Source organism: Carettochelys insculpta, chromosome 18, assembly GCF_033958435.1.
Source record: "Carettochelys insculpta isolate YL-2023 chromosome 18, ASM3395843v1, whole genome shotgun sequence".
Lineage (NCBI taxonomy): Eukaryota > Metazoa > Chordata > Testudines > Carettochelyidae > Carettochelys > Carettochelys insculpta.
The window spans coordinates 24,639,021-24,654,127 of record NC_134154.1 but is presented as its reverse complement, the minus strand read 5'-3'; the positions used below and the strand labels follow the sequence as shown (position 1 = coordinate 24,654,127).

Here is a 15,107-nt window from a genome sequence, read left to right as displayed (position 1 = left end):
CGGGTTTCACCCACGAAAGCTCAGGACCTAATAAATTCGTGGATTGTAAAAGGGTCCACAAACATGGCAGAAACTTGCCGCTGCCTCTCCGGGACAGAGGATTTAGCTGCTGGAGCCGTCCTCTCCAGGAGCCGATCATCAGCTAAGCAAATGCATCCGCAGCCAGCCCCCGTCAGCAAGGCAAAGACATCAGCCCCAGATCCTCCCGTAGGAGATCAATGCATATGCATCGTGCAGTCAGCCCTCTCCAGCGAGGGATTAGCAAAACAAATGCATCCACACTCACACCTTGCAGGAACGGGTCAGCAATGCAAACGCATATGCAAACGCATTTGCAGCCGTCCCCCTCCAGCAAGGCAAACGCATTTCCGGCCAGGCCAGCCCAGCCCCCTGAGCAGGGGATCAGCACGGCGACGGAATGCATCGGCTTTCCTCTAGCGCCACGTGCGGCTGGCGCGGCTCGGGTGGGGCTCGTCTCGCACAGCCTCCCGCAAAAGCCCACCCCCGCGCGAGGCGATGAGCGGTGGAGGGAGGGGTCGTTTTGCAACGTAGAGTCACTCCGTGACTCGCGCGCCGCGCACGAATCTCCCCTCCCACTCCTGCTACGCGCCGCCCGTTGGGCGGGGAAACGTTCCCGGCGCGCGCCGGGTGGTGGCGGAGGAGAGGCGGTGAGTTGAGTGTCCGGGGGGGGCCCGGCGAATTCGGCACCCCGCCATGTATCCGCGCTGCGGGGGCGGGTAGTCCCCGGGCTCGGCCGGTGTCAAGGGGCCCGTCCCCTGCACCAGCTGTAGGGGAAGGTTCAGCCCCGGGTGGGGGGAGGGGCTCCGCGCTAGGCCGGAGCTGTGCTGAGTTGGGTGGGGGAGGGAAGGGGGGAGGGACCTATTGACCAGTTTCGACTTCTTAAACCGTGTCTCTGGGGCGGGGCTGCCCCGGCGGCTGGGGGAGACTGGACTGTAAAGCGCAGGCCTGGGCTGAAGCGCTCAGAAACACGTGGCCCTGGCTGTGTCCCTCGCTGAGAGGCCTGGGGACCGGCCGCCTGACCCAGGGCCGCTTTTCTGCAGGCCGCCAGCGCCTGGTGCAGAGGATAGGCCCATTGACATCTGCCGGTCTCCTCCTTTTACGCTTAAAACCACCCACCGCCAGAGCCCCCCAAGGCTGTGCTCCTGAAATAACAGGGAGGTCAGGCAGCACTTCCTCCCACACCAGGAAGTAAGCGCTCCCCACCGCCATAGAGACAATCGCTTTCCATAGGGGGCTGGGGGAGTCTAGCAGAAAAGAGGATTCAAGTGGAGTCAGTTTTAATTAACCATATAAGGGATTCTTTGTAATTTCTGCAAAATCTAATGGGATTTATTAGGAGGCTAGAGTTTTCTGTGCTCTTTAGGGCCTGTGGAGGAGCATTAGTAGACAAATCTGTGCTAAGAACTGAACCTCTATGTGTCCTAGTTTTCCCATCTGTAAAATGGGGATTAGCCTCTGTAAAGTGCTTTAATAACCTGGGATGTGAGGTGCTACAGGCAGATGTCAGGTATCGCCATTAACTGCATTTTGCGATTCATCCATGGTGAACATTTATCTCGAATGTTAGCAGTGATACCAGAGCGTGTTTGATGCTTGTGTTCCCTCCAGAAAATGAATGAGTGGGCGCCCATAGCGAAGGAGTATGACCCCCTCAAAGCAGGGAGCATTGATGGCACAGATGAAGAGCCGCATGACCGTGCCATCTGGAGGGCCATGTTAGCACGGTATGTACCCAACAAGGGTGTTACAGGAGATCCCCACCTCACTCTGTTTGTAGCGAGACTGAATCTACAAACCACGGAGGAGAAGTTAAAGGAAGCTTTTTCCAGATATGGAGATATAAGGAAGATTCGTCTGGTTAGAGACTTGGTCACAGGCTTTTCCAAGGGTTATGCATTTATAGAATACAAAGAGGAACGGGCACTGTTGAAAGCCCATAGAGATGCCAACAGACTGGTTATTGACCAGCATGAGATATTTGTGGACTTTGAGCTGGAAAGGACTCTCAAAGGATGGATCCCTCGGAGACTTGGAGGAGGGTTTGGAGGCAAGAAGGAATCTGGGCAGCTGCGGTTTGGAGGGCGGGATAGGCCTTTCCGAAAGCCCATCAATTTGCCAACTATTAAAAATGACTTCTATGGAGAGGGGCCAGTGGAGAAAAGTGAGAGGAGTTGGTCTCGTCAGGGAGTGAGAAACTGGAGAGCAAGGGACCGAGATGCCGAAAGGAACCGAGACAAGAGATGGGCAGAAAAAGAGCGATCGTGGGCTTGGAATGAAAGCGATCGGGAGAGGGAGCGGGATTCCAAAGAGGAAAGGACCAAAGGGAGAGAGAGGAAGGACAGAGAGAGAAAAGAAAGGGAAAGAGACCAGAGCAGGGAGAGAGAAACGAAGAAGCAGAAAGATGACAACAAACATCGGTAGAAAAACATTTCTTTTTTACAGATAAGTTTAACATCTGGAAACTGTGGGGAAATTTGGGTCAAAATTGTGCAACCAGACACCACCAAAACCTACTGATCCAAACAACCTTGAACTGTGGTCCAGTTCTAATCTAGGGTTGGGATTCTCTTTTTAAAAAAAGAGATGGGAAGACTCTGACAACCCATTAGTTTGCTGTGTGATTCTGGCCTGCAAGGAACACTGCCAATCTTTGGAACAAGACCTTCACTGAGTATTAACTGGATTAGAGCCACTGTCTTCAGCAAAGCTTCACCAGTGGAGTAGCTGGCCAGTTGTCTCAGTTTTATTGTTCTTTAATTAATTTCTCCGGTGGTTTTGCAAGAAAGCAAGATAAATGACTTCTGCAGTAAACTGTACCTATGTTGAGTTGTGGACCTCTTATTTACAGAGCTTTGTTAACAGTCTCATGTATTATGTGCTAACTGGTCTTTTTTGGCTTGATTCCCCACCCCCAGCTTGTTAAATTAAAATGATCTATGTGTGCCAGCAAACATTCCTGGAGGTTTATTCTAACTGTGGAGATTGTCTCCTGTCTTCTTTGGAGGCTGGGACCGTAGCAGTATTCCTTAACATGTTTCAAACACATTTTGAACCAATCTGCATTCAAGGCTCAAGGTCTCTTGTACACAGGGCAATTTATAATGTTGCATTATGACATGATTCCCTGTACTCAGTAGTTTACAGGTGAACATTCATGCCACTTTAAATTCAGCAAAGCCCTCCTCCACTTACTCATTTTGAAGGAGAGAGAACTGCCATTTGCACTGGTGTCACAGTTCCAGCCCTTCAAAGATTGACAAGAATCCTCCTTGAAAAGAGGAGAGCTAGAGCTGGGCGTTCCCAGCAAACGTGTTAGAACGCAGATCTTGGGACACACTTATTGCTCATCAGTGCATACAGTGGGAGTGGTGTAAATGGGTAGCAGGACCTGAGAAATAACAGAAGCATAGTAAAATGCAGAATATTGCATTTAAGAGTACTGGGCTCTAGGTTCTTCCATTTCTAAGAGCATTAAGGAACCAATCATCACTCTTTGTTGTGGGTCCACTATGATACTGTGCTGCGGGGAGACCCAGTGGAATGTACAAGTTGTATGTAACTAGGAAAATTAAAAAAAAGTATATTTTTAAACCAAACAATACTTGTTAGCATTCTGTAAAAAACACCAGACTTTGCAGGTATATCTGTTTTTCCTCCTGAAATGTATGCCAAGGCTAGATGGCTATTCAGAGAATGGCTTGTTTGGTTATGAGAAAGCCCAGTCCTTTAATATTTCCCATATATGCCATGTGTTCATGTGACAGATCTGTCTTGATAAAGTCACCCATGTAAGAAATATCTATAAAGTCATTTTTAGCTATTGAATTGTTTCTCACAATGTAAGACTGATGGGAAATGATTTAGGTGCTTGAGAGACACTAGGAGAGGTGTGATCTTCAGAAATGATTGAAATCGGCTGCAATAGGGTAACATACCTTAGGAATCTCTCTAATTTTATGGAGGGCTGCTGCTTCCCTTCTTCATTCAACCCTCGCCTTAAACTTGCAGAGTTTGTATGTCCATCTATGACTTTTCAGGTTAATTTTCAGCAGCAAGTGTAGCTATGGCACATCTTGATGTAAAGTCTACAGAGAGCTCCCAGACAAAGTGAAGTGACAGGACTTTCATCTGTGTATCTCTTTGTTTTGAAATCTCTGCTCTACATTTAAGAATATCTTTGCCAAGAGGATAATTATGCAGTATTACAAAACAACCACTTAACCTGTAATCTGCCACTTTGACCATCACAAAAGCTGTTGGGTGCTGCTCTTATATGAATGTGACTTGATTTCTCCTTTCTTGATGTTTACAACTCCACATGGGCCACATCCACCTTGACTGAATAGACCTTGTCAGCTCTGGCCCTCCCCTTTACTGAAACTCCCTCTTTAAATCCTCCTCTGAACCTGCCCCCACCTGCCACTCTTACATCTGACGAAGCAGGTCTTTGTCCATGATAGCTCATGCGCCAAAATATCTGTTAGTCTTTAAAGTGCCACAGGACTTCTTGATGTTTTTGAAGATGCAGACTTACTCGGCTACCTCTCTGATACTTTGCAATTTTGTTAGTCTGTCCTTGTCTCCTGCTCCATTTGCACCTCACTTGCTCTTTATTGCCTAGGGAGTACAACTCTGAGCTAATGCCCATCCCTTCTATTTTGTAAAGCAAAATAGAAGTGCTTTTCTGGGTCAGCCTGATTCCATAGACAGCAGAGCTGCCTCTAACATGGTTATAGTTGTAATTGAGATGGAACCAAACCATAGCCCCTTGACAAGGGTAAAATCCTGCCCATTTAGGATGTTAATCTGTATTTGGGGATAAAGTTAGTTGCTGTATACACTGAAGCTGTTAGTTGTAACCAACTCCCCTACTTCTGTTACCAGTGTAGGGTAGACTGGGGGTTTTTGTGCTAGAACCTGTGTAGTTCTGATTCTAGCAAGACTGGCATATTCATGTTTAGGTAGGAGGAGGCCCTGTTAAAAGCATGGCATTAGCAAAGATGTAATATTTCTTACCAGAACTGTTCTAAATGTTATCTTGCCAGGACTCAGAATAAAGTCACCCTTTGTTTACAGGCCTGGAACGACTCTACTCTATTTTGAGGCTAGTTTAGTCCCTGGTGTAAATCAGAGCAGCGTAGAATTGTCCTGACTTAACATATCACCCACATTTCAGCAGCTGGGGACTGGTGTTGTGCAGGGATACCCAGCCAAGAGCCAGAACTGTAGTGACCAGGCATTTCTGCCACGCTTCTGTGTCATCCAGGTGTTTCCCCACACAGTAAGAAGCCCCCTGGGGGTTGCTTTGGGGCAGAGTCTAGCATATGATCCATTGCCTCCAAGTCCTTAATTCAGCAATGAAAGCTGATCTTATTTAACTAGAAGCAGCAGCAGAATAGGAGTGACACAGGTGTTTCCACCGTGCTTCTGTGTCATCCAGGGATTTCCCCACAGTGTAAGTACGTGCCAACTAACCTTTTGTTTAAAAGAAACAGGAACACTAGAAATCTGCAATCATGGCTTCCTCTTTAAACTACTCCCCTACCAGGCTTTTGCTCCCTACTGGTCTCTCCAGACTCCAAGGAGTTTAGACCAAGGAGACTTCATTTGCATGAGGAGTTGTACAAGCAGTGTGAAAATATGAAGAAAAGGTAACCCTCCAATTATGTGCCAAATGAGTCCAACCCGCTTGGGATCATGTTACACACCAGATAACTTTGCAAGACACTCACACAGCAAGTCAGTTATAAATCTTTATTAGATTGTTGGAGATTTTCTGTTTGACCAAAGGAGCCTCAAAGATTCTGCACAGTGAATACAGGACTGCTATGCATCATACCAGACTTAGAAGAAGAGAATTTAGTTGAATGTGAAGAAACTACACGGTAGATATTCAACCCTTGGCCTATAAAGAGTGAGTAACTCTTCCCTCAGCAACATCCTTTCAGATGATTCATCTGAGGGTGATGGCTGAAAGCAAGGGCAGCAGGAAGCCTGCTAAACAATCAGTGCACCACTGAAGTTGTTTGGCAACCTGCAGCTCCGGAGCCACATGTGGCTCTCTGAGGTGTCACCTTGGCTCTGAGCACTGCTGCTGCTGACTTCTTTTGTGGCTCTGGAGGCTGCCCCTGCTTAAACAAAAAAATTAAATTCAGTTGCATGCCATTAGACCAACTGAATTTAGGTTTTTGTTTAAGTGGCAGCAGGCTCTGGAGCTGCTGAGCAGTCAGCTGCAGCAGGGCAGGGAGCCCTGGAAATGAAAAGCCACAAGGGCAGATGAGCCTGCCCCTGCTGGAGCTGCACCCGCACCAAGAAGGCAGCAAGGAAGCAGCGGGACAGCCATGGAGGAGCTGCGCATGCTGAGGGGAGTTAATCCTGGGGATGGGTGGAGGTTGAGGCTCAGAGTGGTTAAACCTGGGGATGGCAGGGGAGAGGTTGGGGGTCTGGGGCAGATTTGTGGGCTGGAGGGGGGTTAAAGCCTGGGGATTGGGGCAGATTTGAGGTTGAGCAGGTGAAGCCTGGAGATGAGGGCAATTTTACTTTCTAACCTGTACAAATCGTGTGTGTGTGTGCTGTTCTTAAAATAGGGGTGACAAAAATCATGGTTTGATGTTATTTATTAAGGACTGTCTCATTCACATGCATTGTGGCTCCTGAATGATTGATTTTTGAAACTGAATTTAAAAAAATGGCTCTTCTCATTATTTCAGTTGCAGACCCCTGCACTGGATGATCTGTGCTAAAGGAGCACTCAGGGAAGACAATGCTGCTTAGCAGAAGCTAAATTAATTCTTTGCATTGGTCTTCATTGCAGAGGATGTAAGGAAGATTCCCAGCTGAGCCATTATCTTAGCAACTGTCTCAGACTGAGATGTCAGAGGTTGAGGTGTCAGAACAAACTGATAAACAGTAATAAATCACAAGACTAGATGTTATTCATCCAAGTCTTCTGAAGGAACTTAGATGTGAAATTGTGGAAATACTAACTTTGGCATACAGTCTATTGCTTAAATCAGCCTGTGTGCCAGGTGACTTGTGGATAGGTAACGTGATACTGATATTATTAAAAAGGCTCCAGAGGCAATCCTGGCAATAACAGGCCAGTAAGCCTAACTTCAGTGTTGGGCAAATTGGCTGAAACTACAGCAGGGTCTCACCATTAGTGAGGGTTCCCTGTTGGGAACCTTCATGATTGTTGAATTTTGCAAATATGGCAGCTCCCCAGCTGCTGGCGCTCCTGGGCTAGATGGACCAGTGGTCTGAACTTGACCAGTTTTATGTTCTTTAATGTTTGTGGAGTCAGGAGTGAAATGGGTAATATTATGTTTCAGTAGTTAATTAGATTTCCAAGGTAGCAGCCCATAAGGATGAATGGGGGACATTCAAACTACTTAGTGTTGTTTTTCAGATGGACTTTAGCTTTCACCCAACAATAGGCCAGCAGTGTAGAGATGGAGGGGGCTAGATTTACACACACAGCTATAAATTTTCTCTTTAATATAAACATTTGGATATTGGGCTAAGTATGTTTACATATTACTGTGGTCTTGAGGTACAGCTAATAGTTTTGAAAGTGGTTTGCTTATTTAGGTTGTAAATCTATTATGGTCTCAAAGTGCTTAATATTGCTGTATTTGCTGTGAAAAGGGCCAGACAGTTATAAACTGTAAAGAGAATTTACAGGAACACCCTGGTAAATTTCACAGCAGAAATATAAACTTGACTATAAGGAGCAGCAATAGTATGGAGTGTTATCACTGTAATTGTTTAACACAACTTATGCAAATGCTGTCTCCAGCATAACGCTATCCCCTAACAGGGTGAACTTCAGCAGTTTGGAAAGCTTTTTTCTTCTGAAGTTATAGTAACATGATAGAGAGTAGCATATTAAAGGGTCATTGTCCAGATTTTATGTTTTAAGTGCCTCGTACAATAGCATATCTTTCTGATTTCATTTTTATTTTCTCAACTTAAAAACTTGGGAAGGTATTATTCCCATCTTTTATGTCAGGGCTTATGCATAAACAAAGCTGTATACTCGATCCACATTTTGAGTAGGCAGCAGTGATCTTTTCTATAGGCGTGGCTTCTCTCAGAAGTTATTTTAACGTTTCTGAGTTTGAATCTGTTTTCATAGCACTGCCTTCAGAAAATGCTAGTGTTGCACAGTCAGCATCTTCACTGTAGATGCATTTTAAGAATCAGACCCTTCTCCAGCTGCCTGTGGAAGTAAGCCTGCTAGCCTGGAGAGGCAAGTTCATGGCATCAGGGCTCGTGATGTGCTAAAAATAGCAGCATAGCTATTGTAATGCCAGTTGAGACTTCGGCTAGACACTTAGTTCAGCCCCAGCAGCTAGTGGGGGCTTCACGTTAGTGCCTGAGCTGCTGCCTGAGCAGCACCAACCATTTTATTTTGTGGTGCATCCAGGTGAGCTCTGGCAGTACAAGCCCATATGCCAAGTCTGGGAGGCTTGGTCCCAGCTCCAGTATAGACCCAAGATATAGAGGCTGAATCTGTGGTGACTAACATGTGGCTAATCGGCTGGTTGAGTGTGGCTAGCTGGGTTGAACAATATTTTCAGAATAATGTGGCTAGTTAGCTGTAGGAGTGGCCACTAGAGTGTCTACTGCTTCAGACCTGGTTGGTCACCATTGGCTAAATCATAACCAAGCCAACCCCCTCTCCTCCCACCACCAGTTATTGGAGTTGTGCTACAGAATTAATCTGAGGAGTTCTGAACATCTACCTGCATGAGAGGTGGTAGCTATGTTGACAGGAGAAGCCCTGCTACTAATATAGCGCTGTCTACAGAAGGTATTAGATCAGCCTAACAGCATCACTTGAGGGGATGGGACTTTTCATGCTCCTGAGTGAGTGACATACAGAGATAAGGTTGAAGGTAAGATAAGGCCTTAGCCTCATTTAGAGCTGCTAATAGACAGCTCCTTTCTATTACCAGTTAGAGGCCTAACAAAACAAAGCTCAACCAGCACACAAGACTATAATGTGGGAAACATTGATGATATCCTGTAACGTGGAAGGGGTCTAAGGTCATCGCACAGTTCATTCACAGTACAAAAAGAGCAGCATTTTATCATGCTATATCAGCACTTGGGTCCTAGCGTAGGTTGCCTGACCTGCACCTACAAGCATTTAAAAAAAAAAAAAGCCAAGAACAACAGTATTAAACCAGGCAGTCAGCTCCAAAGACAAGTTTGCAGCCAGAGTGGGGAGAGTATTTGACCAACTCCCTAAAGCTTATCTTCCACTTATAAAAGTTTCCTGGTTGGTTCAGATCCAGCAGTGTCAGCAACAGTGGCAGTTTTAGTATACACAGAATGCAGACTGCTGCCATGCTAGGACAGGACACTACCCCACTAAGTCTACTCATCAGGCTGTTAAAATTGCCAGCGTAACAGCAGGCATCAATAGGATTTTGTTAAAAAAGAAAGTTAACTCTAGGGAAGACAAGCCAATCTGCAGCTACATCTCACCTGTGGCAGTACTGTGCAATATGACTCCATATACTGCAACTGAACACGTAAAATGGCTTACAGTGGAGTTTAACAGAACGAGTTCTCTCTCTGCTTCCACAGAGCAGACAAGGTCTCTCACACTAGGGTGGATAATATGTAGCATAGTTTTGGGAGAAGTGTGATTCTCAGGGAGCATGGTTAGGTGTATCCTTTGTGGGCTGGCCATCCATTCCAGCAACCACTACTGAGTCATGAATTTGCTAGGGGATTGCTGTCGCTTGTATTGCTGGCTAAGTTTCAGTGTAAGACCTTCCCACAGATAGAGATAGGCTTTTCATTACCGTTAGAACCCACTGCTCAAAGCAGTTACATGTAAGGTTGTGTCCACAGGGAGCACTACTGCAGCATGCAGTGGAGAATGCTCTGTACAAATGGGGTTTTAGAGTCTATCCTCAGCATCCCAATAGAATTTGTGGGAGGTCTGTAGGTGAGATTCTGGGGTGGGACTGTCTAATAAGAACTGCCTGGGGCTTTGTTCAAAGCCTTTTGTAGAAAGTGAGCTATTTTTCGTACAGCGGAAAGGGGGAAAAGGACATGGTACAATGAAGAAAACAAAATGCGGAGTTTATATGAGCAATTCAGTTTTTGTTAATACTGCATAACAGCAAAATGCAAGGCACATTCACCTTGTACATCAGTATCTACACACTTTAGGCACTATAAACAACGGGGAATATACAATCACGGTCCTGCACACCTACTCCAATATTTTTATCATCTGAAATTCCTAGTAGTTTCTCTGGAACCTGCAAATTTCACAGGATACCGCTGTGATAGGACTTACCTTGGAAATAGTTTATACACTGCAAACTCTCTCTCTCTGAAAATTATCAAGAGAACTGAGAAGAGGATTCCCGTCCCTCCCCCAAGTGTTAACAGTATTAGAGTCTTCATCAATAGGAATTGTACAATGCAAGTAAACCTCTAATGGCACAGGTGTTTTGTTTTTTTTTTGGTTACAGATGCTTGTGATATTGTAATTAATGCAAGAGTCAAACATTTGTTATTTAGCCCACAGTCAGTTATCTAGAAGCTCTGTGATACCCTAGAGTATAAATAATTACTACAGATCTTGGATTCTGTTTTCAAAGACTTGTCACCAAGTAAACACTGAGGAATCCCTTGGAGAAATCCATCTGAAACAACTTTCGGTGTGTGTCAGGCAAATAAAAAATGAGCTGCCAAATTTGGTTATGGAAGCTTCTTATTACTAGATTGTCCAGATCTATTATGGTAAGGAACATGGCTTGAAGTGTTAGTCACAGGTGCTGAAGGGCCTCTTGGCCTTGTTCGGTGTAGGAGTCATCTTTGTTTGAATCTGCCCATTCACCAAAAGAATCCTGGAAGTGGATATTTTTCTGTGTCGCCTGCATGCGTTTTTTATCACGAGAGAAGAAACTAAACCTTTTAGAAAGGAAGACAGACAAGTTAGGACCCAGGGGTTTGGACACACTTGAGATAACAGACACAGTAAATGATGCAACAAAATCTTAGAACAAAATACTGTTTGCATCTGCAAAATAAAGGCAGTGAAGCCTGATGGAGTCAATTACTCAAGATGAAGTCACTGCCAGTTTCAGCTGCTTTGTTACTGAAGCTTCAAAAAGTTTTAAATGCTGTGATCTATGCACACATGCAATCTTAATTTGGGTGTATTAGTTTAAAAAATTACAAAAGGATTAGTTTTATGCCATAAACAAAAGAAATTGGAACAGTGTCTTTTTTACATGACAACAGTGCAGTCAGTGTTCCCTACAAGCTGTGCTATTGTGCAGCTGTTCAGAAGAGATTCAGATGCCACCCAGCTGATTAGAGTGCCCACAGGTAGGTTTGTTTCTACTGGTGGTGCACGTTTACATGTTAGTGCACCCAAAATTTTTTTTTCCCCCACACGGATGGAAAGATTAGCAGGAACATTGACTACAATATGCTTGTAAGCAGAAAGAGTAGTCAGAGGGGAGGGGGAAGGGAATAAGTATGTCACTAAAAAGTCAAAGAAATGTTTAAAGTGCATACTTTTAATACCTTAAGCTCAGTTCCAACACACACCCACACACATTTGTAAATGCTGGCAGGATCAGAGCCATAATTAACACAAATGTGAAAATCATTTACACACAGACAAACTGTAGGTCCTCAGTTAATGGCGCATGTGAACTGATAGCAAAGCTATTTTAATAACAAATGCAGAGCTGATTCTACATAAAAATGAGATTAATTTTCCTTGTTCATGTGGCAGAGAAGTTACCAGTTTAAGCAAAATAATGTTACAGTGAACCATATATTAAAAATGCAAAGTATTCGTGCAATGCTAAAATGTTATGAATATCTGTTAGGCAATGCAAAAATTAAGGTCCCATCTTCAACATCAACCATAATGTATATCCTTCACTTTTTATGGTGTTCTTTTTAGGACTTTTTGTTCTGTTTGTATAGTACCCAACACAATGGGGTCCTGGTTTATGAGCGGAATCCTTTGGTGTTACTATAAAACGCAAAACATCAGAACACTTCATTAAGCTACTTTTAAGTACAGGATATAAACTACAGGTTGAACTTCTCTAGTCTGGCACCCTCGGGACCCGACCAGTGTCAAACCCAGGACGTCAGTATTGTCTAGTTGCATTACCAAACATTTCGACTGCTTACTGGGTTCTCAGAACACATTTAGGTGTAAATTATAGCTAAATATCAGCAAAGAGCCAGGGCTTGTTAGCTGTAAAAAGGCTTTATGGGACAATGGGGAACATAGCCAGATATCCACTTAACCATTGGTGTGGCCAACTAAACTCACTGTGGACCACGGATGCTGCAGGACCAGAGAGGTTCAACCTGTATTAGGATGTGACGGCAGCTGAAGCAAGTTAACTTTGCTGATGGGATCTCAATGTTGCATTTCCTACTTTTTGATTTTAAGTCTGCAGCCTTGACATTGCAGTGTATTTCATTTCATTTCCTGTTTAAGAAAATACATCAACACTACCCTACTGCTTTCACACTGGAGCTGTAAATTCAGTATGCTGCATCTGTTTTTGGTTGGTTGGTTGGTTATGATTGTTAAAATGCCCATTCCAAATCCTTCTGGCATAAGCACATTGCTAAATAGGGCTTACCCCTGTACATATTTTCCCTGCATTTTCAAGTATCCATTTTTAACATTCTTCAAGGTTAGTAAAGCACACTGTTCAGTGAGGATGGCTGCATTTACCTACTGAGTTTCTAGGGTCAAAGTTCATAATTTGAGAGTAAATCAGATGTCTGAAGGAGGAAAATTTGATATTTTATATATAAAACTATTCTAAATCCAGCTGAAGAATTTTTAGTAAAATTTTAAGTGTGTGTCATTGGGCTAAGAGTATGCAAATGCTCTGTCCAAAAGTTGAATGTTTAAAAAGGTTATAAAAAAAGCTTGTGTGGGAAGGGAAGGAATTTAGACTGAAAACTATTTTGCAGCCATAAGTATAGTAGTCACTTAACATGACCACTGTAATACTAATCAAAATTCAACCAGAGATTTCATTATTGATTGTCAATGCCATCTTTTGACATAAGTTCTACAACTATATTCTTGGCTAAGTATCGTTTGTAGCATGCAACAGGAGACCAAAATTCACAGTTAACACATACTCAAACATGTAAATGACAGCCAATAAGCAAACACTAGGAGTTAACACACCAGACACTATATTCTATAGAATTAATTTGTAACAGGTTAAAAATTTGACTTTTAAAAAAAGCAATGGTATGATTGCTATAAAACAGGCTTAGTGAGCAAAATTATCAGATATTGGTTAAGATGCTCTTATTGAATTTCTGAATGACTAATAGACAAATTGGTTTAGCTTAGTAACATTAAGACAAAAAAGATGGAACAATATTCAAGACTGTGCATTCAGATATTGAAATGAATATGTACTGATTGATCATTCTGATTGGCAGCTTTTGATCCCACAGTCAGCCAATGAGAATGCAACCAGCAGCTTATGTTAAAACACATGAGGGTCATGCAAAAGAAAACCACAGTACAAAACATTAAAAAATTCCTACAAGGGACACAAGTCTTCTTATTGGCTGCAATGTGGGATCATCTGGAATCAATCCAGCTGCTACCATAGGCATTATGGCTGTAAAGATCCTGGTTAGAAAAGTACAGGCACAAGAGAGATAAGACTGAAATAATAAGTAAGACATTCCATAAAAGACAGGTAAACAAGAAACAAAGGGTTACTTTGAATAATAGTCAAATATAGGAGTAGAAAGGGAGGGAGAGAGAAAAAAAATGTATCTGCATCACCCAAGACAGCTGCTCACTGACACTTCTGGGTTAGAGACTGATAAATAGTTAAAATCTGGTTGTTATGCTGTCGTAAACATTCCTAAGTGAGAAGTCAGATTTCTACAGTGATGCAGCACACCACCTTGGTGTAATTCACTAAAGGATAACAATGCAGAGCAGGAGAATACATCGTTTTTCCAGTTACAGGTTTGTGAAGGAAACAGGCACATACATAATGGTGAAATGAAAGATGAAAGTAGATGTTAAATACAAACAATGCACTTCTAGTAGCTATTGTCTTTCCATGGATATTTGCATAGGAAATTGGATTAGAAATGATCAATTTACAGCTAAGAGTATTGCTAGTGACAAAACTGATAACTGTCAAGCTATTTTAAAGAGCATTTGAAGACCTTAAATAAACACTATTGCATTCTACTTAAGAAGGGGGCCAGGTCTTTAATTCCAAGAGGTCCTACATGAATACACATGCAGAAATGCCAACTGCAGGCAGGTTTGCTACTGCTTTTCAAAGCCTTGCAACTGCTAGAAGAAAAATTATTCTAGCTGATTTGCTGTGACCAGTTTCTTTTTAAGCATTCAGCCCTTTTACCACACACCATACTACTCATGCAACTAGGAGGTACACTCTGGTGCTGAAAAATCCTGAGCACAAGAGAGTACTTTGCCTAGATTTTCTGCATGACCTGGTCCACATAAATACCTTCGTCCATACCTGCAACACTCTGTGCTGTTCTAAGGCTTCTCCATTGCAGGTGTGGTCAATTGTGGCCAATTTGTTTTTGTGCTGTGGACTAATGTCAGTTAAGGATGAAATTGAGATAATCAGAATCATTTCACTTGTGACCTAATGCAGCTTGAAAGCCTTCCTAACAGCAGCTGTAGCTGCTATTCTTGGATTCAAACAAACATATCATTAAGCAGAACTAGGACTTGAAGTTTTACACACCGTGGCCCACTCTGAATAAGCTACAGATCTCAGATATCAGAAAAAGATGTAAGATTGCTTCCGGTATTATCACACTTGTTTGTTCAGTGTACTCAAAATAAAAGTCTTTGCTGTACCTTGTACAAAAAAATACAGCAAGCATTTTTAATCCCAGCGCTGATGCGTTTTCTGTAGAAGTATCTCCCTGTGGCTGATAGATTTGACCATTTAGAGGAGTAGACACAAACTTACTACTAAATCAAGGTGATATTAGAAGATCAGTGGCCCATTAAACTTGTAGAGCATCAAAAAAAAAAAAATCAG

General features: G+C 43.3%; 2 protein-coding genes across 4 annotated transcripts in view; one reads left to right on the top strand and one right to left on the bottom strand.

Moving 5' to 3' along the window:
• The first annotated feature begins 460 nt into the window (after positions 1–460).
• SNRNP35 (small nuclear ribonucleoprotein U11/U12 subunit 35) lies at positions 461–4,969 on the top strand. Its single transcript, XM_075012579.1, has 2 exons — positions 461–668; positions 1,630–4,969. The coding sequence occupies exon 2, from the start codon at positions 1,633–1,635 to the stop codon at positions 2,440–2,442; it is 810 nt and encodes a 269-aa protein (XP_074868680.1). The 5' UTR covers positions 461–668; positions 1,630–1,632; the 3' UTR covers positions 2,443–4,969.
• Positions 4,970–7,762: 2,793 nt separating this feature from the next.
• Positions 7,763–15,107, bottom strand: part of RILPL1 (Rab interacting lysosomal protein like 1) — a 40,310-nt gene continuing 32,965 nt past the window's right edge. Inside the window, exons 7-8 of one of the 3 annotated variants that reach the window (XM_075012325.1) lie at positions 14,571–14,649; positions 10,822–10,962 (exon numbers count right to left, since the gene is read on the bottom strand). In XM_075012325.1, coding sequence (XP_074868426.1) covers positions 10,957–10,962; positions 14,571–14,649 — 85 coding nt within the window. In that variant the 3' untranslated portion in view covers positions 10,822–10,956. Of the gene's footprint in view, positions 10,963–13,605; positions 13,694–14,570; positions 14,650–15,107 lie in introns of all 3 variants that reach the window. The other 2 variants (XM_075012324.1, XM_075012323.1) reach the window with 2 other exon arrangements.

What these genes read in the sequence shown, in the direction of transcription:
- SNRNP35 (XM_075012579.1), top strand. Translation starts at nt 1,633, where the DNA reads ATGAATGAGTGGGCGCCCATAGCGAAGGAGTATGACCCCCTCAAAGCA.